This window comes from Crocodylus siamensis, chromosome 1, assembly GCF_052110815.1.
Source record: "Crocodylus siamensis isolate JL-2025a chromosome 1, ASM5211081v1, whole genome shotgun sequence".
Classification (NCBI taxonomy): Eukaryota; Metazoa; Chordata; order Crocodylia; family Crocodylidae; genus Crocodylus; species Crocodylus siamensis.
The window spans coordinates 76,298,684-76,324,810 of NC_143395.1; the positions used below are offsets into that span (position 1 = coordinate 76,298,684).

General features: G+C 39.3%; 1 protein-coding gene across 2 annotated transcripts in view; it reads left to right on the forward strand.

The window, feature by feature from the left end:
- MANEA (mannosidase endo-alpha) overlaps positions 1-19,386 on the forward strand; it is a 34,321-nt gene extending 14,935 nt beyond the window's left edge. For both annotated transcript variants that reach the window (XM_090036953.1, XM_090036963.1), the window contains exons 4-5: positions 10,794-10,870; positions 11,625-19,386. In XM_090036953.1, coding sequence (XP_089893079.1) covers positions 10,794-10,870; positions 11,625-12,261 — 714 coding nt within the window. In that variant the 3' untranslated portion in view covers positions 12,262-19,386. The remainder of the gene's footprint in view (positions 1-10,793; positions 10,871-11,624) is intronic.
- Positions 19,387-26,127: the final 6,741 nt, after the last annotated feature.

The window sequence follows — 26,127 nt, forward strand, 5'->3', positions numbered from 1 at the left end:
CATTTGCACATCCACACCATAATTGATTACATGCAGACCCATTACTTCAAAAAGCATATAAGAAAAAACCATAATGTTAGTACAGGGGCAGCCAATGTTTGCCACATGCGACACGCAGCTGATTGGCAGCACAATGGCAGATAGTAAAAAGCAGAGCAGCAGATCAGATGGGGAGCACTGGGTTTGGAGTAGAAGGCAGATCATCAGATCAGGCAGAGAAACTAATTTGCAGATCGTCTGTTAAAAGGGGTAGCCCTGACTTGCTTGGCAGAAGTAAAATGGATTGCTGTGATGGGAACAAACTGACATTCTTATCCAGATTTATTTGGAAATTGGGTCTTTGGAAATGGTGTATAGAGGACTTGTCTAGTTCACAGGTGAGACTCAGCATGGACCACTGATAGTAACATAGATACTTTGTTCACATATTCTGATAGCATTTAGAGAGAAGGATGTTCTTTTTCATTTGGGCACAAGAACTAAGGACCATTTCATGTCTTGCCACTTCCAGCATACTTTTTTTTTCAAAAAATCTGCATCCATGTTCAGCAGCCTTTAAGTCATTTTGAAAAAATGGGACAAAGGTGCTCTTAAAAATGTAGTCCAAAATTAAATTAAATAAAAACTCGATTGCTTTTCTCCAAAAAAAACAAAAGAGAGACTGAACCATATACAAATGAAGATAATATCTGAACATATTCCAGAAATGTATTCAGGAGATACTGTTATGAAGAAGGCGCAGTAAGAACATGACATACTGCCTTATATTTTCTAATGTATACTGAGTTTAGTTTTGAGCTCTGCCTCAGACTACGCTGTGCCTCACTTACCGTCTCTGCAAAATGGAAGAAATTATGTCTTTTTTTATGTGGATTTTTTAGGCTAGAGCAGAGATTCTCAACAATGGTGCCTTGATCTGTTCAAGGGTGCCAAAGGTTCTGCATAATATTAGCACTGTTAGGTATGTGAACATGATTAACAAGATGCACCCAAAGATTTCAAATAGGAATCCATGGCATTAAAAAAAAAATCAGAAGGCATTGAGTAACAAAGGATGCCTTTAGTCTAAAAAAAGGTTGAGAACAAGGACGATGCATAGGTGCAAAAAGGTGCCGCCGACGGTTGCTGCCCTGCTGCCGACACTGCCAGCAGCATCTGCAGGTGGTCCACGATTCCCACTGGCCACCACCACCACTGCTGGTGGCAACTGTGGGTGGTCACCAACTTTTGGTCAGCACTCGCCATCCCTTCCTTCCCCCACCGGTGGTGGCATCTGCAGGAGCTCCCCTGCTTACCGCTGCCACGCTCCTGCTACCACCGCAGTGTACCCCCAGCCGCCGGGGGCATGTGCCATTCATGGTTGAGAATCACTGGGATAGAACAATAGTTTGGGTGTTTGGTATAATATATGGGTTTTGTAAAATAGAAATCTTTTTATTTTATTGTGCAGATAAGCTGGCTAGTTGATAGACATAGTTAGCCATGTTGGTCTGAATTCAGCATCTTATGAAGTGAACTTTAAAAAGCTTATGCTTTTAAAAGCTTATGCTAAATATAATCTACTTTGGTTAGTCTATAAAGTGTAAATCTACCCTGCCTTCTACTTGGCTAGTTGATAGACAGAAAAAGAGAGAAACATTAACATGTCTCATGATGGTATTTGCCAGGGAGAATTAAATTATAAGTCCCTCTTTCAATGACTTAGGGCAAAGGCAGAAGAATGATAATCAGGCAATATTTTCTTTTATATATAGATATATGAAAATGGTCCTTTTAGGTCCCCGTTTTTCTAAAGGTTTTCTATTTACTTTACAGTTTCCATGATACTTTCATATGCATGGATTTAACATTGAAACTTGGCTTTTTAGGGATAGTGTTTATCTTGTTTTGTTCTTAAAGGAAACATGCTGTAGCTTTTAAGTGGTTAAATGTCCTCACGCTAAGTTTTAATAAGATATCACCTTTATATTGTGGCTAAATGTATTGCTATGAGTTCCTGCAGCTAAAAAGCAAGACCTACAAAAAATGGAGGATGGGATCCTCCTCCAAGGAAGAATATTCCACAATGGTCTGACCTGCAGGGAGTGAACAAGGAAAGCCAAGGCTGCAAGTGAACTCCAACTAGCTACAAGTGTCAAGGATCTAAAAAAGGACTTTTTTAGATACATGGAGCACCAGAGAAAAAGCAAGGACAACATTTGGAACCCTGCTAAACCAGAAGGGACAACTGACAACCGCTGCCCAGGAAAAAGACAACCTACTAAATGGGTACTTTTTGTCGGTTTTTCATCAGTCCCACAGGTTGCCCCTTCCCATTATGGGACAGTGAGGCCCGGGTGAGAGAGATCCCTTGCCTTCCATCAATGCTGACCTTGTGAAGAAACACCTTGAGAGGCTGGACGCCTTCAAGTCAGCCGGCCCTGACGGTTTACACCCAAGGTTACTTAAGAAGATGGCAAGCATCATAGCTCAGCCCCTGGCATGAATCTTCGAGAGTTCTTGGCGCTCTGGTGAAGTGCCTGAAGACTGGAGAACACCAATGTGTTGTCCATCTTCAAGAAAGGGAGGAAAGTGGATCCAGCTAACTATAGGCCCATCAGCCTGACCTATCCTGGGGAAGGTCTTAGAAAAAATCATCAAAGAAGCCATACTCAACACACTGGCCGATAACAATGTCCTGAGGGATAGCTAGCATGGGTTTGTTGTGGGTCTTGCTTTACCAGTTTCATTTCCCTTTACGACCAGGTGACTTATCACCTGGACAAGGGAGAGGAGATTGACGTCATGTATCTTGACTTCAGAAAAGCCTTTCGTCTGGTATCCCATGATTACCTCTTGGCAAAACTGGCCAACTGCAGCCTCGGGTCCACCACAATCCGCTGGCTGGGGAATTGGCTCCGTTGTCGGACCCAGACGGTGGTGGTTGACGGAAGTCAATCATCGTGGTGCCCTGTGACCAATGGGGTCCCTCAAGGCTCTGTCCTTGGGCCTATATTATTCAACATCTTCATTAATGATGGGGACACTGGAGTCAGAAGAGGACTGGCCAAGTTCACAGATGATGCCAAACTTTGGGGTAAAGCATCCACACCTGAGGACAGGAGGGCAATCCAGGCTGATCTGGACAGACTCATGAAATGGGTGGACGAGAACCTGATGGTGTTTAACACCAAAAAATGCAAGGTACTCCACCTTGGGAAGAAAAACCTGCAGCATTCTTATAGGCTTGGCAGTGCTACGCTGGCTAGCACTACAGAGAAAGGGACTTGGGGGTTATGATTGACCACAAGATAAACATGAGCCTTCAGTATGATGCTGTGGCTAGTAAAGCGAGCAAAACACTGGCTTGCATCCATAGATGCTTCTCAAGCAAATCCCAGGACATCTTTCTCCCATTGTACTCGACCTTGGTGAGGCCGCAGCTGGAGTACTGCGTCCAGTTTTGGGCTCCACAATTCAAAAAGGATGTGGAGAATCTTGAGAGAGTCCAGAGAAGAGCCACGTGCATGAGCAGAGGTCAGGAAAACAGACCTTACAGCTACAGGCTGAGAGCTATGGTACTCTTTAGCCTGGAAAAGCGCAGGCTCAGGGTGATCTGATGGCCACCTATAAGTTTATCAGGGGTGGCCACCAGTACCTGGGTTAACGATTGTTCTCCAGAGCCCCCCAAGGAATGACACGGTTGAATGGTTATAAACTCCTGCAAGACCATTTCAGGTTGGACATAAGGAAGAATTTCTTTACTGTCCGAGCCCCCAAGGTCTGGAACAGCCTGCCAGCGGAGGTGGTTCAAGCACCTACACTGAATGCCTTCAAGAAAAAATTGGATGTTTATCTTGCTGGGATCCTGCGACCCCAACTTACTGCCTGCCCTTTGGGGGCTGGACTTGATGATCTTCCAAGGTCCCTTCCAGCCCTAATGTCTGTGAAATCTGTGAAATATTATTATTCAATACAAGTGTATGGAATATCTATTCATGTTATATTTTCATGGGTGATTGAAGTCAGTGTTAACCTAGTGTTGAAGGGGATGTGGAGTCAGGGTTCCTGAGTTTCTCAGTGACTTGCTATAGTATACAAGTCAACTTACTGTTTCCTGTTTGTATCTTCCTTCTTCTGTGTCCCTGTATCAGTTTTATAGTTGAATAAAACAATAATTACCTCAGCCAAGTATTGAAATATAATGCATGTTTATAAAATGCTCTGACATTCTGTGAAAATTGTAATATACCAACTACTACTATGTGTCCTTAAAAGCAATGGTCATAGTAGGAAAATGACCTTTCAAATTTCGTCTACTATCATTTCTCTTATGAAATTAAAATCAAGTCTTAAGTGTATGCTACCAAAAAACTCTCTCTCCATTTCTTTTAACTTTGTATCTTGAGTGGCTCATGAAAGCATGCAACAAAAAATCACTACATTCAGTAGCAGTAAAAGGAAAAATTAAATACACAGATTAGGACTGTGTATACATATTTAAATTATCTAGGGCAATTCTAGTGGCTTTTTTTATGGTAGAAAAACTTACCCTAAACAGACATTCAGATGCTGAGGTGCTCCACTGCCAGGGGGTCTCTGTGCACACATCTTGGCCAACTTTGCAGATCCCCCAATCTGCCTTGTGACAGATGACAGAAGTGTACAGGGCAACACTGATTCACTGCCAGAAATTGTTTCACAGGCTGGGGCCCCTTGCAGCACAATTTGGGGATTGAGACGGAGCTCCCTGTTCAGCAGGAGCAGTAGAATCCAGCCTGAGTGACACACTGTCTCCCTGGACCTGTCTGGGGGCTGGAATCAAAACACATTGGGAAGCCTGAGGGCTGTGCTGTGGCTTCTCTCAGAAGGTAAACATACAGGAATACAGTCTTCCTGGAGAAACTCTCTTGGGAGCCATTTAACTTTGGTTGTTCCTGGGTGGTTGTGTTTTCTGGAGTGTCCAGTGTTGCTTTGGGAAAGAAATCCTGAATATCTGTACACTCATGGTTTCTACTGGGAGAGCAGTGACTGAATGTAGAAACTGAATGTCTGTACATGGTCTAGCATTATTGCAGCTTCCAGATTGAGAAATGCTTGTTCAAAAATTAATTTACAGGTAGAAATTTCTACCACTTTGTTAATTTGGCCATATTCCTTATTGTGCCGTTTGTTTAGAGTAAATAAAATATGGCTACCTTTTACAAGAAAAATGAAAACTGAGAATCCAGTACCTGTGAAGATGCATCCATTCAGGATTCTTCTTTTTTATAAAAGTTAGATTCTCTTTCTCTAGGCAAATTAAAATTTTAACTTTATAAAGGTCTTGGCTTATAAGATGAGGGGTAGTGGAAATGTACTGTGGATCTTAAAAATACCTGCATGCACATCTGAGATGCTTTCAGTGCTGGAAGTATGCTATATTTGTTGCAGAGGAATACCTCAGCCAGTTTCATGTCTCACCTATGCTTGCAGAGTTTAAGTTGTCTTACAGTTTGGTATTAGTTGTTACCAGCCCACACATGCTGGAAGTTTATTGTGCTGGAGCAATTGTTTACTCAAGTATTCTGCTTCAGGTAATATCAGAGGTCAATCTGTATTCCACTTATTATGAAAATCTTGGCTTCAGGAAACATTCAAAATATTTCAAATATTATATTCCAAAACAACAATCTTAAATTCAAAGTGTTTCTATCCTACAGCAAAATTTAAAACATTGAGAATCTGAGTTTGATATAAAGATACAGGAGAGTTACCAGGGGAGAACTTAGATCATGATATAAATGTTGGGCCTTGTGACTATTTGTGTTTCACATGAAACAACCTTAGTAGATGCTGACATCATAGTAGAAGAAAGCATGGCAGAAACTTAGCTCATGTCTCCTTAATAGATATGTTGTGTCTCACTCTTTTGAGGGGTTAAGGATGGTCTACAAGCAGAAATGGATGTTCATTTATCCAAAATAAAGCAGTAAAAATAGTTTAACATTATTCACAATTATAATTTTAAAATACTTAAGTATTTGAGACTGAAATTCCTTATAGTAATCAGTAAATGCTGCACCGTTGAAAAAATATACTGAATAACAATTTTGTAATATGACATTCTAATACATTTCTGATAAATTCTGGGTTTATATTTTCCAATTTGTTTTCTTGCTGCAAGTAGAATATGACACCAGTTTCATCTATGAGTCCACATAATTAAAAGCTTTACCTTCAAGGTGGGGAAGCTCCTCTTCCCTCTTTATGAAGTTTGTTCTTGTAAAGCAAGAGCCTGACTTTGCTCTAATTTCAATTGAGAATAATTGGAAAAGGAGGTTTATTGATAGTTTAAATCAGAGGTTCTGAACCAGGGGTAAATGTGCACCCAGGGGGTATGTGAAGCCTCATCGGGGATACGTGGGATATATTTCATACATTGTCTAATACAGGTTGAAGGGCCTAAAAAAACATCTTGACAATTTGAAATTGCCCATGCATGTGGAAACCAGATATTCTACTTCTGCTCCATGCCTCGACCTCACACCGGAGGGGATACATCTCTCCTAGGGGATATGTGAGACCAAGGTGTATGTCGACTGAAAAAGGTTCAGTACTGCTGGTTTAACTGCTGTTTATAAAGTTAGCTCCTGGGCTGTGTTGCTTATTCCTTTTTAGTTACACTGCTGGTAACAGTTGTATCTCTTGCCAGTGTTCAGAGAGAAAGATCGCTCTTTATAATTTGGTTTAAAAGTGGGCCTAAACAGCTGCTTCCTCTTGGATCTCTCCCCAAAAAGATATGGTGGGTCTTTGCCTTGTCCATATCTATCACTAATTAGTAATCATTAAAAAAAACTGCTAACGGTATACAAATAAAGCAGTTTATTAAATTGCAATGCACAACAGCTAAGCAAGTAACACATCTACACATCCGGTTCCCACAATGAACCTTACCAATACAATAATATATTTACTCAAGGAAACTTTATTAGGCTCGTGTCCCTGCCTCTGGTCTCCCGAGCATGGTCTGCTCCTCAGGCAACTTCTCCTGGTTGTGGGTTACCTTCCCGTCACAAATGAGGAGTAACCCACAACCAGGACAAGAGTGAGGGGAAAAAAGGAATGTGTGATACTTACAATAGGAAGTAGAGGGCTGCTGCACACATGGAGGCAAAGAAACCCGGGGGCGAACCCTATCTAACTCTAGCGACAGTTCACTGCATTAGGGGAAGGAAATTAATGGCACATCACAGGTCACTGAAATCTAACATGGTATGCCTCTGCAGTGCACCAGCCAAAGAAGCCAGTCACTCTGTCTTAACTCTCGCTCCAGTCTCTCAACCTAGCAACGTAACCACCAATTCCCTCACCAAACACCTTTCTCCAGTCTCTCAGAGCCTCTCCGCACCCCCAGAACTCATGCAGACCTCTCAGTTCAGCCATACCACGCACCCACAGTCTCACACCGACCTGTCAATCAGAGTCCCCTTTTATATGGGTAGTGCACCCCATTCACTCAGGCTCTGCACATGGCATGTGGGTGTGTGCACGACACTATTCCAGGGCTGCTGCAGGTAGCTGACATCACGCTGCAGAGGGTGGGTCAGGTAGCAGTCATCTGCTGATCTACTTAACAGAGTTTCATGATCCAGGCCTGAATTTGCTCTTAACACCAGCATAAGATCAAGCAGCTCTTCCATTGTGGGTGCTTCTCTTCTCTTTTATATCCATATTCTCTGATGGCTAGGTTTCTTTTCTGTTAATTTTTTCATTAGCCCAAGTATAATAGCTTCCTTAGTAAGTTTAAAACAGTTGTATTTTCCTTTTGTGCTATGTTCGTTAATCATAAAATCATAGAAAATTTAGGGTTAGAAGCAACCTCAGGAGATCATCTAGTTCACCTACCCCCACCTCCCTGCTCAAAGCAGGATCATCTAGGTGTGCCAAGAAAAATGGTTAAAAAATATTTCTTTAAGTTGCTGCTCTGGGCTCTCTGAAGCAGCCACAGATCTCAGTGCCTGGCTGAGTTTGTGAAGCGTTGTGAAGCTCTCAGCACCACCACAGACATGAGGGCAAGGTCAGCAGAACAGAGACAGCATCCCTGCATTCTCTTTTTTCTTTCTCTCCCTCTTTTTCTCTCTTTTCTCATTTGCTTTTTCTTTCTCTCTCTTCTCTCTTCGTTTTCTCTCTCTCTCTCCTCTGTTTCTCTGTCTCCGTCTCCCCTCTGTAGTGGGCAAACTGAGTTATACTAAGGCCATAGTCCAGGCCTTCCTGAAACTAAGCAACAAAATTGAACAACATACCCTCTGTGGCACTGGGAGATGTGAGCTGTGATTGGGCACTAGGCAAGCAAGGCACAATAATTTCCATATAAGGAATGTGTCTGGCACAGTGCCAGGGGATGGGTGCACCATATAAGGAATGCTTGGCACAGACCAGGGGATTGCACAGTTTGAGGTCAGAAAGTTACAGAAGTAGTGGACAAACAAAGAGACAGTGTGTGTTTTGTGTTGCCACCCTGGGGAGACAGGAGCAGCCTTAGAATTCTTGTTTGAACAGCAGGGATTCCAGAAACTAAGATCCCACACACCCAGTAGGGGACCCGAAACCTGGTACCCACAAAGGTCTCTGCTGTAACATCTAAGGAGCTGCTTACCATGTTGTATTATGGGGAAAAAAACTTGTAATAAAGCTTAGGGGTTACTATTAAAGTTCACTTGATACCACATTGGACAAGTTGCTCTGTCAGTCCTTGGAGGGCTCTGCCAAAAAAATCCTAGTAGTAACACCCTATCCTCTCTCCCTTCTCTCTCCTCTCTTCTTTCTCTCTCTATCACCTCCTGTACCCTCCCTTTTCCCTTTTGCTGATCACAACATGCTTAACAACAACAACAAAAAAATAACAACAAAGGTAGTATATGAAGTTTTATTTCTTGTCTCCAGGATTAGAATTTTTAGAAAGCCTGCCATTTACTGTTTGGGTGGAAAAAACACAATTCTCATTTATTAACTATATTAATATGCAGTGCATCCTACGATGTACCCCCCACCCTGATTTTGTTTTTCTGGCATGCTGGCAGTCTGGCATTTTACAAGATAGACATTGCAGTTTTTTGGGGACTCTGGCCAAAAACATTGCCTACCCCTGATCTAGACCAAAGGTGCACAGCCTGTAAGCTGAATCCAGCCTGTGAAGCAATGGCCTATAGCCTGCAGGTTGGACGTTTTGCAGCAAGGGAGTGGTGGCAATTTAATACTACTACCCTCTGACTCTGCTAAATTCCAAACCCTTGTGCAGTGGGTTAGGGCCAAGCCCTGTTTCCTCCCTGTGGGACTGGATTGGGAATGAGTTATGCCTCCTCCCCCTGTGCAGCTGACCTCGCTCCCCTCTGTGCTGCAAAGTGGGGCCCTGCATGCCAGGTCTGGGTGCCAAATCAGGACTGCCAGCTGCAATTGAGTCTGCAGTTGGGTTGGGCATCACCCATCCAGCCCACTGGGCAGAAAGGTTGAGCCCCACTGTTCCATATCATTCTCTTTTTTGCTTGAATAAAATAAAGTGTATTTTCCCCTCAATTGTTAAAGCAACTGAAACAAAATTAGAAAGAAAAGCTATCAAGCAATATGCCTTCAGTATTATTGCTATAATTTTTCTGTGTCTGTTTACAATGTTTGTTCAAAGCACAGTGAATATCATCTTTAGTACTGTACTTTGTAAGCATTCTTGAAATATGAGCAAGCAAATGGTTATAATTAAAAAAGGATCAACATATCAATATATTCAAAATCAACATGGGAAAGAAACTACCTTCACTCTAAAGAGAAAGATGCAAAGTTTAATATAGAATGTACCAAGATGTTAATGGTAGTATTTTAGTTGCATATGACTTTTTTTCTCTTTGACTGAAGTTAAAAATGAAATAATAGGATAGCTGAGGGAAAATTAACAATCCTAGCAGTTAAGTCTGTTTTTATTTTACTTGCTTTGTGACTGACAATAATATTGTCTCACTGAAATGAAATTTGATATTGTTATAGTGAATAGCTAAATATTGTTTTCATTAAAAGCATTGTAGCCTAAAAATTGCTTCTGAAAAACAAGCAGCAGTGATTAATGTAATATACTCTTCTCTTTAATTGGATAGTTCAAAACAATGGAGTTTTTACTTTGAAATGAGCTGACATTTTATAGCATAAAACATTTCATAAGCCCCAAGCTTGAAATTTGGAACAGTAGCAATACAATATATTAGATTTAGTCCTAAATGTTTATTGCCGTTGATGAGTCTATTAAATTCTAAATTAAAGCTAAAGTTCTCACATCCTGCATCTTAAAATCTAATTTGTTACTGAAAGCTCTCCTTGGAGAAATATTATCAACAACAACTGGAATATATTGTTTAGAAATTGAATATAAACATTTTTCATCAGTTATAATCAGTTTTTGACATGTAAACAGATAAACTTTGTTTATTTAACTAGCTTAGAATACCCTCTATTTTACACTTTTTTTTTACTAACATTTTATTACTCAAAATAGCCTATGGATCAAGAAAGTAGTAATTTATATAATACTACTAATGGAGTAGGAATTTCATTTTTTATCTGAATCATGTAGAATTCGTATAAATAACCTTGGTCCAAAGATGATGATTCCTACTTAGATTTTTTTCCAGGTAAATTGTCTTAGGTAAATTGCACGGCTAGCATAATGAAATTTGTTATCGTTTCTCCTTATATAATGCTACTGATGTAATATTTGAGAAATATACAAAACTAGATCCTGTATGATATTTCATAATATTTTCAAATATTTGTTGCATTTTATCTTATAGGTCACTTTTCATATTGAGCCCTACAAAGATAGAGATGATCACAGTATGTACAACAATGTCAAGTACATAATAGACAAGTAAGTACTTTCTAAAATTTGGGGTTATCGGAGACACAAATAGTTTCATATAATATTTTGAAACTATAATGCAACTTGGGATTCATATAATTTGATGTGAGAATACTGAAGAAAATTTAAAGGGACTGTTTTGTTTATAAGGTAATGACAACTCAGAACAATAAGTTCTGTCATTTTTAGATCTGTCCATTAATAAGATCCATCAAGTGTTAGGACAGGAATTATGCATAGAAATACAAATGACAACATCATTTAATATTTATTATTATAATGCACTTCTTGACACCTCAAGCTGATGATTTTAACTGTTTTCATTTAAAATTTATGCCATTCATACATGGTTTTCCTTAAAGAATTTTCTAAGAATTGTAAAGGCTGACCAATAATGACTTTAATCCAGCATGAGATTCGAAGAGCTACTAGTTATTTTGTTTATTTCTGTCACTTATGGTATCTTTCACATTGATACACTGAGTTGGTGTTTTCCTTTGAGAGAAGAGTGATAGTTATTTGTAAGACTTGACACTACATAAGTAATCTACAACATTAATTTATTAGCTCTTTGCAGTATTCAATATGTACCCTTCTAGCATATAGCAAGTCAAAAATAAGTGGATGTCTTTGTTGTCAAAACAAATGCACCTAGCTTTAAAATTCACCAAAAATCTTCAATCCTGAATCTGGCAAGGATTTTCTCCCAAATGGCATATTATTTATCAGTATTTAATCATACTTTTACTTGCTTCCTTTATAGATATGGAGGACATCCAGCCTTTTACAGGCATAAGACCAGCACAGGCAGAATGCTTCCCATGTTTTATGTTTATGATTCTTATGTAACGATACCTGAAATGTGGGCAAATCTGTTAACTGTTTCTGGATCACAAAGCATTCGCAATACTCCATATGATGGATTGTTCATTGCACTTCTGGTAGAAGAAAAACATAAACATGAAATCCACAGAAGTGGTTTTGATGGAATTTATACATACTTTGCCACCAATGGCTTTTCTTATGGCTCGTCTCACCATAATTGGGCAAGTCTAAAATCCTTTTGTGACAGTAACAACTTAATGTTCATTCCAAGTGTGGGACCAGGTTATGTAGACACCAGTATCCGACCATGGAACAACCACAACACCCGCAATCGTGTCAATGGGAAATATTATGAAACTGCATATAATGCAGCCCTTTTGGTGCGACCAGAAATTATTTCCATCACCTCTTTTAATGAATGGCATGAAGGAACTCAAATTGAAAAAGCTATTCCCAAAAAGACTGGACAGATAGTTTACCTGGACTATAAACCCCATAAACCAAATATTTATCTTGAACTCACTCTCAAGTGGTCTGAGAAATATAGAAAGGAAAAAGAACAGTGGCTCATGTGAACTGCTACGGTCCTTGTTTCTTAGTACAATGCATCTATCGTAGAGATGGAAATTACGCTGGGAGTTCTAATTCAATCAGTAAACATGTGCGTGTCATGGATATACTCAAAGAAATTGTTTTAGCCTTTGAATGTAATATATGCACTATTATTGTACATTTATTAGACTTTGGGGATTACAAATAACAGTAAGGAGCAATATCGGCATTTTAGCCTCTAGGATATTGCAAATGGATATTTTGGGAAAAGCTAGATACTTTCTAATTCATAGTATGCACATAATGCTAACAGAAGTCTGCCTAAAATAACTCATAGGTGACTCAAGTAGAATAAGAAAATCTGGCATTCATTACCTTTTGCTGCTGTATAGTTGTGTTTTAAATGACAGTGCTTTGATTACAATTTTGTCATTAATTTCATGCCAGATAAATGCCTGCTGTGTAAAATGTAATATACCTTGTCTGCCATTTGTTCCATATGCATATTCCCTTTAAACATTTAACTTTTCTGTGATTATAACACCCAAAACTGGTTTTGAAATTTATAGTTTCTAAAGATTCTAGGTTCAGACATTCAGTGAAAGCTTATCAGTTTACCTCCAGATCAGTGTTGTTTTGATTCTGGTCCACAGTCATGTTGATAGTAAATGTCAACAAAAGTAACTGAAATTTTAAACCAGATGAGGATTAACAAAAGAACAGTAATTAAAGATGCGAAGGAAAGACGTATCAGAATAATGAATCACCGGGGGGTTGGGGGAGAATCAATCTTAACCAAGATTTTTTTTAATTTTCCCCGCTGATAGATGTTTTGTTTTCTTACGGATTGCAGACTAAGAACTAATGTTTGGGTAAAGATTTAAATATTATAAGTCACATATTCAACAGATCATCTTTCAGAGATGGTCTTTCTTTCCTTCATGATTTTAGGAGAACATAGCACACTAGCCATTAGAACAAATTTGTCTGTTGCCCTTTGAAATCTGGTGTTTCAACTTTTCAGAGACTTTGTTGCTTTTTTGCCGTACTTAAGCACTTAACAAATCATGTCTTAATTTGAGTACCAGACAAAAATAAAGCAAAATTATTATTCTTATTTCATTTCACAGCCTCCTTAACTATAAATAAGTGCTTATGGCCAGGTCTGTGTATAAATTTACTATGCCAGCCACAGCACCCTCAAACACATGGCATTACTGGAGACAAGCTGCCTCCTAAACTAGAAAGAGAGTAGCTGCATTTGTGTATCCAACAAGCTAATTGCCATTACTGAGTGACAGGAGTAGTTATTCTACCCATATGCTAATTAACCCGCCCACAGCGACAAACAGAAGCAGATTCACCGTTTCTGATTTGTGGATCAGTCAGCCCCTCATGCATACTTGAGGATGTTGGTGTCAAGCTTGGTACACGTACCTGATAGACATGGCCTCATACTGGTTGAAAGCTGAGAATCTCAGCCTTCAAATTTCATGAGTCATTCAGTTGTAGTTCTTGTTATTTCTGAAATGCCAGACCTTGAGAGAGTCAGTCTGGGCTCATCTCTGTCTAATAATCTAGGACTGAATAAAAAAGTCTGTACCCTTGGACCAATAGAAGTTGAGTATTTGGTCTTATAAGAACTTGTGGGTTCTCTGACAACTACTTAACCTGTGGCATAATATATTTGGATTTTTGTTTGTTTGTTTGTTTTGTTCATATTAGGCTCTGTTCCTGAACTATGGTTAATATGGGGAAACTGTTATACCTGTAAAGTCTCACTGACTTTACTGCACCTATGAAAACCCCTATTAATCTATCCATGAAATCAGAAGGCAGGATTGTGAAACCTTATGGTTAGAAAAGGCTACATTTTTTTTCTAAAATATATGTTTAAATTTAATCTCAAGTGAACATTTCTGCTAATCATTGTTAGTGACCACCTGATCTGAAAAAGGAAGGGTGGTTTTAAAACTTTTTCAACAGCTCTCAATAGGCTAAAGGCAGCTTTTATCACTGTAACCATTCAAAGATTCTGTTTTTGTTTAAATGAAGCTTTTGAGTGCTGAATGCTCTAATTGTTTCATAGATCCAGGATCACAACTTAAAATGGTTTTGTTGTTAAACACCAAACATTACAGGGATGGAAATGCCAATTTATTTTAAACAGAAGTAAATTCTTCGCTATCACAGTAAACATACAAGTTCAGATTCACAGCTATAGCCAAGGACCATCAGGAGCAATTTAGAGAAGGAGTTGAAAAGGAACCATTTTTATGACTCACAACTGCAGTTAATTTTGCTCTAGTTGTAGTCCATTGATGTAGCTTAGGAGTCGCCTCACAGTTTTTCTAAGCTACGCTAGCTGTCACTGACCCACAGAGTTGTTCTGTAACCCAGAGGATTATGGGAGCAGCGATATGCACTGACCATATACTACTTTGCATGTGTGAGACCCCTATACATCTTAAGTGGCACCATAGACAACATTTTGGTCTTACTATTCCAATGCATAGTCTTACTGTTCAGTGGACTGGTGCAAAGTTTGTCCTGTGCATTAGACCCATAACACCAGGTGAAGAGTATTGCATAAAATTGGGGCAGATTCTCCATTGTTCTGCATGTTGTATAGACTCCTAAGGTTAGATCCACAAAAGGACTTAAGGGTGCTGACAGACATACAGCTCCCCATTCTAACTCACAGTACTTCATGGAAAGAGCTGAGTTACAGCAATCCCCCCCAACCCATCAAACATTTGCTGTTGGGTGGGGGAAAGAATCGAGCTCCACTTTGGAGCCAATCCAGGAGGAGCTGCCTGCCTGCAGCCTCTCTCCCCTAGTGTGTCCCATCCTGTTTTCCCACTCCCCTCCCTCCTCCCCCCACAGCTTCAGTGCTGTCTACAGGATGAGAGTGGGGAGGAGGGAGCTCTGGGCTGGGGTTTACCCAGCCTGAGCTACAGGAGGGGGGGTGGACAGGTGGATTGGAGCCCCCCACCATGGCACAGGAAAGAGGGGGTGCTCCAATACACTTACCTCCCTACAGTTCAAGCTGGGCAAACCCCAGCTGGAACCTTACATGAAGGTTAATTTATCATGCAATTGGGCACATTTGAAGTGCTTTGTAGCGGTGTACTTCTGTCAAGGAGCCTATCACACAACAGATGTCACTTCTGTCAGCACCCTAAATGCCTATACTTCACCCAAGTCCAAAATCTTCAAAACATCTGCTCAGCTATCATAATATCCCAGTGGCACCTACAGTCTGTTAGTACCGAAGTGTTTGATTATTTTTCCTTAATTAACCTAAAGTTCTGCATAGGCCTAGAAGTGCCTCAGTCTTGGTCTTGCAGAACAGCTCAAAAGTTGTTTGCTTGTGTTGCCTGAAGGGGTTGATATGATACATGTGCTCAGAATATATTGAACAATTCAGGCTATGCCCGAAACATATGTGTAACGGGGTTTACACCCCATTTTAGTGCTACTAGAGCAGAATAATTAGCACATACTATTTCTTGCTGTAAATGCTTATACAAAATGCAGGACTCAAAGAATCTAGCCCAGGAAATGCTTACCAAAACTTCTTGGATTGTTCTTCCTTCAGTGTACATCTGTTACAGTGTACAATGTGTATTTGCATATGCAGTGAATGCAGTGGCACTTGTCTTTGTTTTATTGAGAAACGAAATGTAAAATGTAGCTTTAGTACCGTCAATGTGCTTGAGAACGCATATTTTGTTTGACAGTTTACAGTGCACTTTCAGTATTGTTTGTTTCTTTAAAATGATATTTTCTGGGTCATTTCTGCTTTCATACTACATTCCTAAGGATTTTCAAATGATTTTTGCTGAATAACAGTATCCATAAAGGGTAATTTTAGTTTACAGGTGGATAAACTGAGATACATATGGTTAAATGACTGTGGGATATGTTTTAGAACATTAAAAGCACTTATTGGGACTTACCACTCTATATTAACAACTTTACTAAAGAAACATATGTATGCACTTTTTAGTATCAATCTCTTTACTAACTACACCTGTCTAATTGTGTTTTTTATTCTGTTAATTTTTTATGTATTTACAAACCTAAGAAAACTAAATTGTTTTCTCATTTACAGCTCTCAATGACTGAAGAGATGCTTTAGCTTCATCTGATGTAAGCTAGGGAAGTTTTGAACTACTAGTATTTCCTCTGTAGTTGGAGGTTTTGAATGTAGGAAGTCCCTTTAACTTCCCCACTTAGGTATTCTTTTTAATCCTTTCCCAACCTCTACTTTCCTTTATTGCTTCTTCGAGCTTTCTCGGAGCCAGATTCTTAGCTGTCTGCTTTCCTTGCAGAGTCTTTGCTTAACCTATTTGATTATGTGGAGCTGCTTATGGCAGCCTTTGAAATTATTGTTACCCCATAGTACAATGAAGATATTGTTCTGAGTGGAAAAAAAAATGCTAATATTGACTCTGCAGTGGAGCCACATTATTTTAAAGACTCATGTAAAAGCACTAATGGCCACATTTTAAGATATTTCAGTATCTAATGATATAGATCAAGGCTTAATGAGATTCTCAGAGTACCTTAGGTGCTAATGAGTCCATAGAAGATGGGTACTTAAGCAATTCTGAAAATCCCATTGAGCACTTACCTAATCTGTCCTTGAATGTACAAGGTGGGCAGAAAGCAAAGAGAGAGTATTACTTCATGAAAGCAGGTATCAGAAAAGCCTCAAATGGTCTTGGAAAGATATTCAGGTATCTCTTTATTTCTTAAAGTATTAAGAAATACTATCATTTGGGCAATGTTCAACCAAAAATTAGAACCTGGACTAAATCTGTGACTGCTGGAAGGTATGATAAGGGTTAGATCACTCTACACTTGCTCTGTTTTTTATAGTATTGCTCTAAAGCAGAGGTGGGCAAAGTCCAGCCCGCAGCAGACTCCATTTCCTAGCAACCCCTGCTCGTGTCATCGAGGCTGCTTTCCACAGAGACCCCAGACCCCAGCAGTAGCGGGGCTGTGACAGTGCGAGGTCAGAGTTTCCAGCAGCACTGGCAAGGTTTGTGGCTGGGCAGGGAGTTGCTTCAGAGCTGGGATTTTGTGGTGGTGACAGCATGGTCCGGAGCTGGGGCAGAACTGCTATCTGCTGCCCAGATGCCGGCTCTGGATCACACTCACTGCCACTAGATCCCGGCCCCAGAGCAGCTCCCTGCCCAGCTGTGCTATCTTGCCAGTGCTGCTGGGGTCAATCTCCATAGAAATCCTGGCCCCATGCTGTCACAGCCCTGCCGCTGCTCAGGTCTCCATGGAAACCAGCCAAAATGGCAGGGGTTGCTGGGAAATGGAGACCAGCCACTAGTTTGCCTACTCCTGCTTTAAAGCATTTGCCATTTTTGTATTGTCAAGAACAAGATACTTTGCTACATGGACCTCTGATCTGATCCAGCGTAGCAGTTCTTATGTTCTTGAATCTTAAATGTGATCTAAGGGAGTACCTTAGGTTTTTGTTTGCTTGTTTTGTTGTGGGTTTTTTGGGGGGGGAGGGTGGGCAGGTTGTTTGTTTAGTTTTTTGTGAATTTTTCTCTATTAATAAATTTGAATTTTGGACCTTCTTTCCCAATATATTGCTGTGATAATCATTAAAATATGTATAATTCTTACTTGCAGGTAATGGACCTTACCATGCTGTATAGGTTAATATTAATTAGAAAGAAATAAAAAAATGTGAAGATTCTAAATGTAATCTTTGTATATTATATCTCTGCTCACATAAAAATGCTTTAAGTCACTTACGACATATAGCTGAGGGCTCATTCCTGGAAAAAACAAGATGTGGGAAAGTACTCTCTGAAACCATACAGCAGTGTTTCTGCAGCCAGAGAGTTCACTTTTAAATTGAATGCTGTGTAGGCTTTTCACATGTAGATTTTTGTCCTGTTTAAGTAGCTTCATCTACTTTATAGGTTGGGTAGGAACTGAAGCTTAATCCCTCTTCTGTAATCTGAAGAAATTTGCCTTAATATGTCATGTAATTGTGGGTGTTTCTTAAACATATCCAAAAAGCTATGCTACTTATGTTGTGGAAGAGCAGGTGTGCACATACTGTTATGCTTTTATGACTAGCTCTAGTCCTCTTCTAAATTCAGTTTCTTACTGAGATTCATCTGCTTTAGTTGTTATAGCTCATTGGTCTTGCAATATCTTATCTCACAACAGGATTTGGACCAGAAAGGGTCTGAGTGCATCTTTCATCATGAGCTTCTGTATGCATGGGGTACTGATAAAAAACATTTTTGTAGCATTTTGCATGGGTTCCTCATGTTTATTTATAATGTATTTTACAGGTAAACTGTATTTAGCGATGTATTGCAAGAAATATAGATAAGTTTTAACTTACTTTTCTTTTCAAATGCACAAAGATAACATAATGGTGTTTTGTTTTGCAAAGCTTATGGATTCACTTAATAAAAGAGAAATAGACTTTTTGATACAAAGACCTGAGGACTAAACATATACCACTTAAACTGAGGTAAACTCTTGGGCAACCTGTTACAATATCTAAAAGTATTAGCTCCAGCTCTTTGACTTCTAAGGAAGTTCTGAATCTATATTAATCTAATCTGTTTTGTCCTCAATCCATATTAAACAGTTCTGTAAACAGTTTCAACATTTTATCCCATTTTGTGAAACTTCTTAAAATATTGTCATAATCTATTTCTTCTGTTGATAGTAAATCTTTGTATTTGTTTTTAAACTGGGTTTATTTCTTAGCTTTCTTTGATAATTGTAATACAACCTATTTGTTGTGCATTATTTTGTGAGAAAATGTGTTTATCTCCATATTTTATAAGCAAAGCAGATGCTTATGGCTCATATTTTACAAAATGTGTAGTTTATTATGTTGTTCAGAATAGACAGTATTTTGTGTACAGTAGTCAGGCCTATATAAGGTGTACTTTTATATGCTTTTAATTTCTGACCTAGCTGTTTTAGAGATTTTACTTGTATAGCTTAATTCTTTCACCCCTTGTCAAAGTACCACTTAATGTAAGAAATGTGAAATGCCACATGGTCTATGGCAAATACTTATTTCATTACATGATATTTCCAGTTACAAAAGAAAATAATTACATAAATATTGAATGCTTTCATGAACAGTAACTGTGCCAAAATGTTACTATTCTTCCAGTAGTGTGTGATATAATAGCAGTCTCTGAACAGTAGCCAGTTTAGGAAGTGAATTATCTGTCCAACATTGCCTTAGAATTGAATTGTCTTTTGACATATTGGTTTATCCTAGGAGCTGTTTGCTGCTCTGATTTGTATATAAAGAAGCTTAGTTCACCAAAATTTTTTGTTTGTTCAGCCTCCATATGCCAGTCATTTTTTACATTGAGCCAATACAATGCGATATGAAAGGACAAAAATATATACTGATATATCATTTTTAAGAATATAATTTACTGAAAACAGTGGGCCCAATTTATATGGGTTTTGTTTTAAGTTTTGAACTGGGACAAACTTCTACTGAAATTTTTATTTAGACCAGTCAGTAATGTTCTCCCTAGAGAACAACTTGCAAAAATAGTGGAGATCTTTGCAAAAAATAGCATACTACTACCAAGTTTTATCCAAAGACAAGTTTTAAAATTTAGATTTCAAAGTAAGGGGAGAACACTGGTATGCACGAAAATAGCAGTAACCATGCAGTCCTAAGGCATAACATTTTATGATAGATTAACCAGTGAGAAAATACTAGGATTAGGCTCCAAACCGTTGATTGATTGTCAAAGTACATTGTCTTAGTGTGGTTAAAAAGCAGCCAGATGCATATAGTCACTTCTATAAGTTCTTGGGGGGGTGGGAAATACCTGTAATAAATCCTTTGTTGGTAAAATATGTTCCTAATATCTGAGAAGAATACTTTTTTAATTAGTGTAAACTAGATGTGTTTTAATAAGCTAATGGTTTAAAACTCTAACTTACATATTCATTACAACATGTTTCTACAGGTGATCTAAGGTATTTTGAGACCTAAACAGTTTTGTCCTTGTTGCACTTAAATTTGATGATCACTAAAATTTTAGTGAATTTCCACTGATGTTTAATATATATGTTATTTTGTATACATAGCATGCATTTTGATTTGGTGTAGTCAAAAGAAATGTGATGCATGTCTCAGGAGATGTACAATTCAACCAATAGGAATTGTACTTGAAATTGTGAAAGTCTATTAAAGTGGCAATTGCAAGATACTTACTGTGAGACCTGAAAAAATATTTCTGGCTGTTTTAGTTAATAAAATGTCTCTACAATATGATGTTTCATGTAATTCTATGACAATATAGTACTAAGAAAAATGGAAGAGAAAATGAAAGAATAATTTTTGTCATTTGGTTTGTTTATATTTGATGACCACCACTTACTCAGAATGAAATGCACGCTCAATAAATCTTAACTGTGAATGATAATGAAGGCACCTGTCTTAATGTAGTAAGTTCAGTTTATTTTCATCAGGATGTCAAAGGTGGCAGGTTTACAACAAACAGATAAGCAAACACTGAATATATTCCAAAATCAATGTTTTATTTATTCATGACAAAGGTAAGTGTAATAAAAAATATACACCATTAACTTACTAGTTGAAAGGCCTCAAAAAAACTGTTCTGTTTCTGAACCCTTCTTAAATAAACCTACCTTCCATCCCCCTTCCCTTATGCTGTTATCATTGCACATTCTTCATATTTGAGAGAGTGCCATAATAGGGGTGTAGAATAAGTGAAGTATTGTGTGCAGATGACTATAGGATGATGTGTAATAAGCAGCTTGTCATAAGTATAGCAACATCAGTTATTGTAGGAGCTGATCTACTTACCTCAAATGCTTTCTCTTGCCCAAAGGCTTGCTGTCGCTCTTCAAAAGGTCCTAGATCTGTTTTGGCGTGCTGTTGCTGCTTATTCATGCCAAAGAGCATAAAATGACTTGGTAAGTAGGTTTTATTCTAGCAAGTGTGTCTTTAGGATATCTTTAAATACCTTCTCAGGCAACATTGATTCTTCTTCCCAAATCCAAGTTCACTGTATAAATTTGGATTTGTGGATTTGTTGTATAATCAATTTGAGCCATTGCCTGGTCTATCATAACTAGGCCACAATTATCAGTGGAGCAAACACTGCAGGACTCAAAAATAATGATCAGCTTGTCATACCAACTCAAAGCAGGGCACAAAAGTACTTCTTGTTGAACTTTTCCAGCCATCAGATGTTCCTTCTGTACCACAGCCAAGTCTCATATCCATATATAGTAGAACGAGTGAGCAAAATATGGCCTGTGGGCTGGATCCGGCCTGCCAGCTGATTGGATCTTACCTGTGGGGGAGCCCACCGATTGATTGGGTCTGGCCCACACTACTCCCACAGTGCTCACATGGGACAGCCAGAGCTGCACTCCTACCTACACCCACTGGCCCCAGTCCCACATAATGCACAAAGCTTCTGGTGGGGCTGCTCCCTATGCAGTTGCAGCTGTCCAGGTGCTGCTCAGCTCCCCGCACCAGTGGTGGCTCCTCCACCTGCTTCTGCCCCTGTTGTGCTGTCCCAGATGGGGAGGAAGTTTCAGCCAGGCAGCTCCTGCCTCAGTACATGGGGCTTTGGCTTCAGCTTCAAGATGCCTTCCACACACTCAGCCTGGCTGGCATGATTAGCAGCCACCTGCAGGCAGGCAAGTGGGTGGATAGAGCAGTATTTACAGGATTGGTCCTTAGATGCATCCTTGTGTGATACCGCAACACAGGGAATGGGTTAGACTATTAATCTTTGCTCTGTTATATATACCATTATAGAACTGTCTCCGGACTGACCAAAACTTTAATGGATAGCCAGGCTGAGTCTCCAAAGTCTAAGTCAGCAAAGGCTAAAACTATTATAAGAACTGAAGTACTGTACTGAATCAGTCTCTAAGTCTGGAAACAGATATTGTCGGGGCTGTTACCGCCCCCCCCCCCCGGTTAATCCTCTGCCCTTCCTAGGGATTCAAGGACCTGATCGTGAGAGAAGGGCCCCAGATGCCCCACTCTCAGTTTCAGATACAAGTTCCTGCTTGCAGACACACCCCAAGTATGTGTCTGCAAAGCACAGAGGTGCTTGAACATAGTGCCCCAACCCAGGAGTAGCAGCAAGAAAAGCATGCTGCACATATGCTGCCTCCTTTGGTTGGAGCCTGTGTGCAAGCAGAGGGGTGAACTAGGTGATGATTCCCTTGGGGCAGTGTGGAAACGGAAGGGGGCAGCCCCATCTGTGGTTGCAGATGTATACCAGCAGAACATTAACTATTAACTAAAGAAGACAGCTGGAAAATTACAAACAATGGAACCCAAAGTATCAGAATAGGATGAAAGATAGGGTGCTCAGCTATGAGGATCTACTTCAGGAATTCTCACTCAGGTTACCATGAAATTTAGCAAGTTATGGAGAGTACCTTAAGACTAAATATTTTGAACTACTGCCTTAGAGAGTGGATGAATGAGGCATGTCTACAGTGACTCATACCCTCCATGGCATCAACCATCATTGGTTTAGGGAGGTCAGAGGATATATCCATGAACTTTCTATTTTATAGTTCCCAATGTACCTTTCCTGCATAGATTTACTTAGTCCTTTTTTGAAGCTGGCTGTATCAGCTGCATTTATAACCCCTTGTGGCAATGAATTCACTGTATGAAAAAGTACTTTTTCTTGTTTGTTTTAAACTTGTCTCCTACTTATTTGAGTGCCCGCACCCACGCCCCTTCAATACTAGTATTATGGGACTTGATAAATAACACTTCCCTATTCACTTTGTTTATACCCTTTAGCGGTATGGATGTGTATAGACCTCCATTATATCGCCCCTTGGCCTGCTCTTTGCAAAATAAAGAGCCCTAGCCTTTCAGTCTGTCTTGGTACAGCAGCTGCTCTATACCCATGAGCATTTTTGTTGCCCTTGTCTGTATTTTTCCTAATTCAAGTACATGCTTCTTAAGCTGGGAAGCCCAGAAGCACCAACATGTCAATACACCATGCACTTGTACTATGGCATAATGATTTCCCCCCCCCTTTTTTTTTTCCCTTTCAATTCCCTTTTTAATGATATCTAACATTTTATTTGCTTTCTGGTCACTGCTGTACTTTGAGCTGATAGTTCTCTAAAAATTTCTACGATGATTCCAAGGTCTCCTGAGACTGTTTCTGAGTTGTAACTGCTAGTTCAGAGCCCAGCATGGTATACATATAGGTGAGATTATTTTTCTCCATGTGCATTACTTGGCACTCATCAAAATTCATTTGCCACTTTATTGCCCACTCAGCTTTATGAGCTCTTTTTCCAAACCTCACCATCAACTTGGGATTTCATAATAAAAGCTGCATGAAAGTGTGTTTTTTTTCTCTTCACTTTTGCCAAATAGCAAATGCTGTGGCAGTTGTTCTGCAGGTTTCTCAAAATTTATATTTTGATTCCAGAAACTTCCTTTCTAAAAAGTGCAACAACTCTCAGTTCAAAGAATCCAATAGAGGATCTTGTCCACCATCTCCCACAGACATTTTTCCTGCAATTATTAATGCCTGATTTCTCCTCTTGCCTGTATTGAAGATAAACTTTTATTCTAAATGAACTATCATCTTATTCATCACCTTAGAATTTGAGAGAGAGAAAATGAAGACTAAGAATATAAAAGACTTAAAAGGTAATCATCTGCTGCATGTCATTAAATAGGCTGGTTTCAGACTCAGTATAAGATGAGAAGGCAGTTCCTGAGAGGATTCAGCAAATGTTACTTTAACATTTTAAGTTGAGGGCAATAATTATATTAACCCAAGTTAACTCCTGTCTTAGGGCCCAGATATGGCCTGTGTCATGGGCGACCAGTGCCGCCTTAGTCACGGGGGGCTGAATATCAAGGGTAACTTCCTGACAGCAAGATGAATTATGCAGAATAATTTCTTAAAGTTGTACCTTATACAACTAAACTTGACAAAAGCTTAAGTAAATATACAATAGGGCAGGAGTTCCTAAACTCTGGTATGTGTACCCTTGGGGGGCATGCAAGACATCTTTGGGTTACATGGGAGAAATTGTGTAATGGCAGATTTAATTTTCATCATAATCTACATTTAAGGGGTTAAAATATAAAACGTATGCTGGTAGGGGTACCCTGGCACCTGGTCAATCTGGAAGGAGATATACAATAAGGAAAAGTTTGGGAACTTCTGCAATAGGGAACAAATCTCGCTGACGGGAGTAAAGTAAATACGTGTTAAGATACTTTAAAAGTGAGGGTTACTTTCTTTTAGTTACTCTTCCAAAGAAAACAATGCAGTTACTTTTCTTACGTGATTACTCTAATTAATTGAATATTCAGTGGTAGCTGTCAAAGCCTGGGAACTTTGATTTAAATGTAGGAATTGTTGTTTGTATTTGAATACAGCTATTTTCTTATTTCTGAGCATACAGTGATAGAGCTTCAGCTCAAGCAAATTAAGTATGATGCTATTATATGAAACATCTCTCATGTGTATCAAATATAATCAGTAATACAGCAGAGCATTCGATTATTAAAATTAAAATGCAGCAATCTGCTTTTCGTGGATTAGAATAGATTTAATTCTGAAGTTCATTCTGTTTCTGATTGTTATTAACTAAACTCATTTTTGCATAATATGCATTGTTCTCAATCATTCTTTTTTTCTGAATAAGGAAAGTGTACAACATAAATCATTTTTAAACTCTTTCTTAAAGAGACATAATCAAGATTTTTAGGCTGAAAATGGGATATGCCATAACTTTCAGCCATTTCATGCTAAATGCTTTTTCTTTTGTACATACGTGTCGAACCTTGCATCCTGCTGTAAAAACCAAAGGACAGCTTGAATGCCTTTCTGGAAGCTGTAGTACTGTGGTAATGTTGGTCACATCAAAGTTATTGGTCTCAGTACAGGGGAACTACATGAAATGTAATAGACTGTGATACATGATAGGTAACACTAAATAATCTAATGGCCGTTTCTGACATTAAATAATATAAATCTAAAATAAATCCAGCTCTGTATGCCCATTGGGGGTGGGGGGAAAGGGCACCAAGGAAGATGATCTTTTTATCAATTACAATGTTGTCTGCAAGTGCAGTAACAACTGGATCAGGGGCAAGCTAATGGACCCAATTGCCACCGGGGAAGAAGAAAGAACCAGTGGGCACTATTCAAGCCGTTTTCAAAAAGATTACAAGTAAGACTGGCAACAGTGCTGCTTGAAGTACAAGGAATTAAGACACCAGTTCATGAAGGCCCATGACAGCAACTGTTTTCAGCATACACAAAGCAAAATGCATATGATAGGTGGATTAGCATTAAATCCATTTAACCTCATACTTTTGACTTCCTTCCCATAGCTACCCTTGGTGTGGAATTATTGGGATGGCCCACATGGCTAGGTGTTTACACAGATATAGGGGTTTATAGAATTCCATGGTCTGCAATTGGCATTGCAACCTAGTGGCATCCCTCGTAGCTTGTCTCTGGGGTAAGGGAAGAGGGGGGGAGTGAACTCTCCGTGTTGAGTCAACAAACTAGAATAGAGCCAGTGGGTAGAGTGATCATTCCCGTGGGCTGCATGGCCTTGTAGCTGGCAGCATTTGTTGGGGTGTTCTTTATGTTATCTCCATGGTAAGAAGCAAAGCAACGAATGCCTAGGTTGCTCTTCTGTTTGGAGGCCTGACACCTGTAGTTGGTGGATCTGATGCCTCCATGTCTGATTGTGCCTCATGGCTGCTGTGTGAAATGAGGCCACAAAGAACTGCCAAGTAGATGAGGCCTGTTTGCAGACAAGCATGGAGATACTAGCAACTCTCATCAAATCTGCGCCAT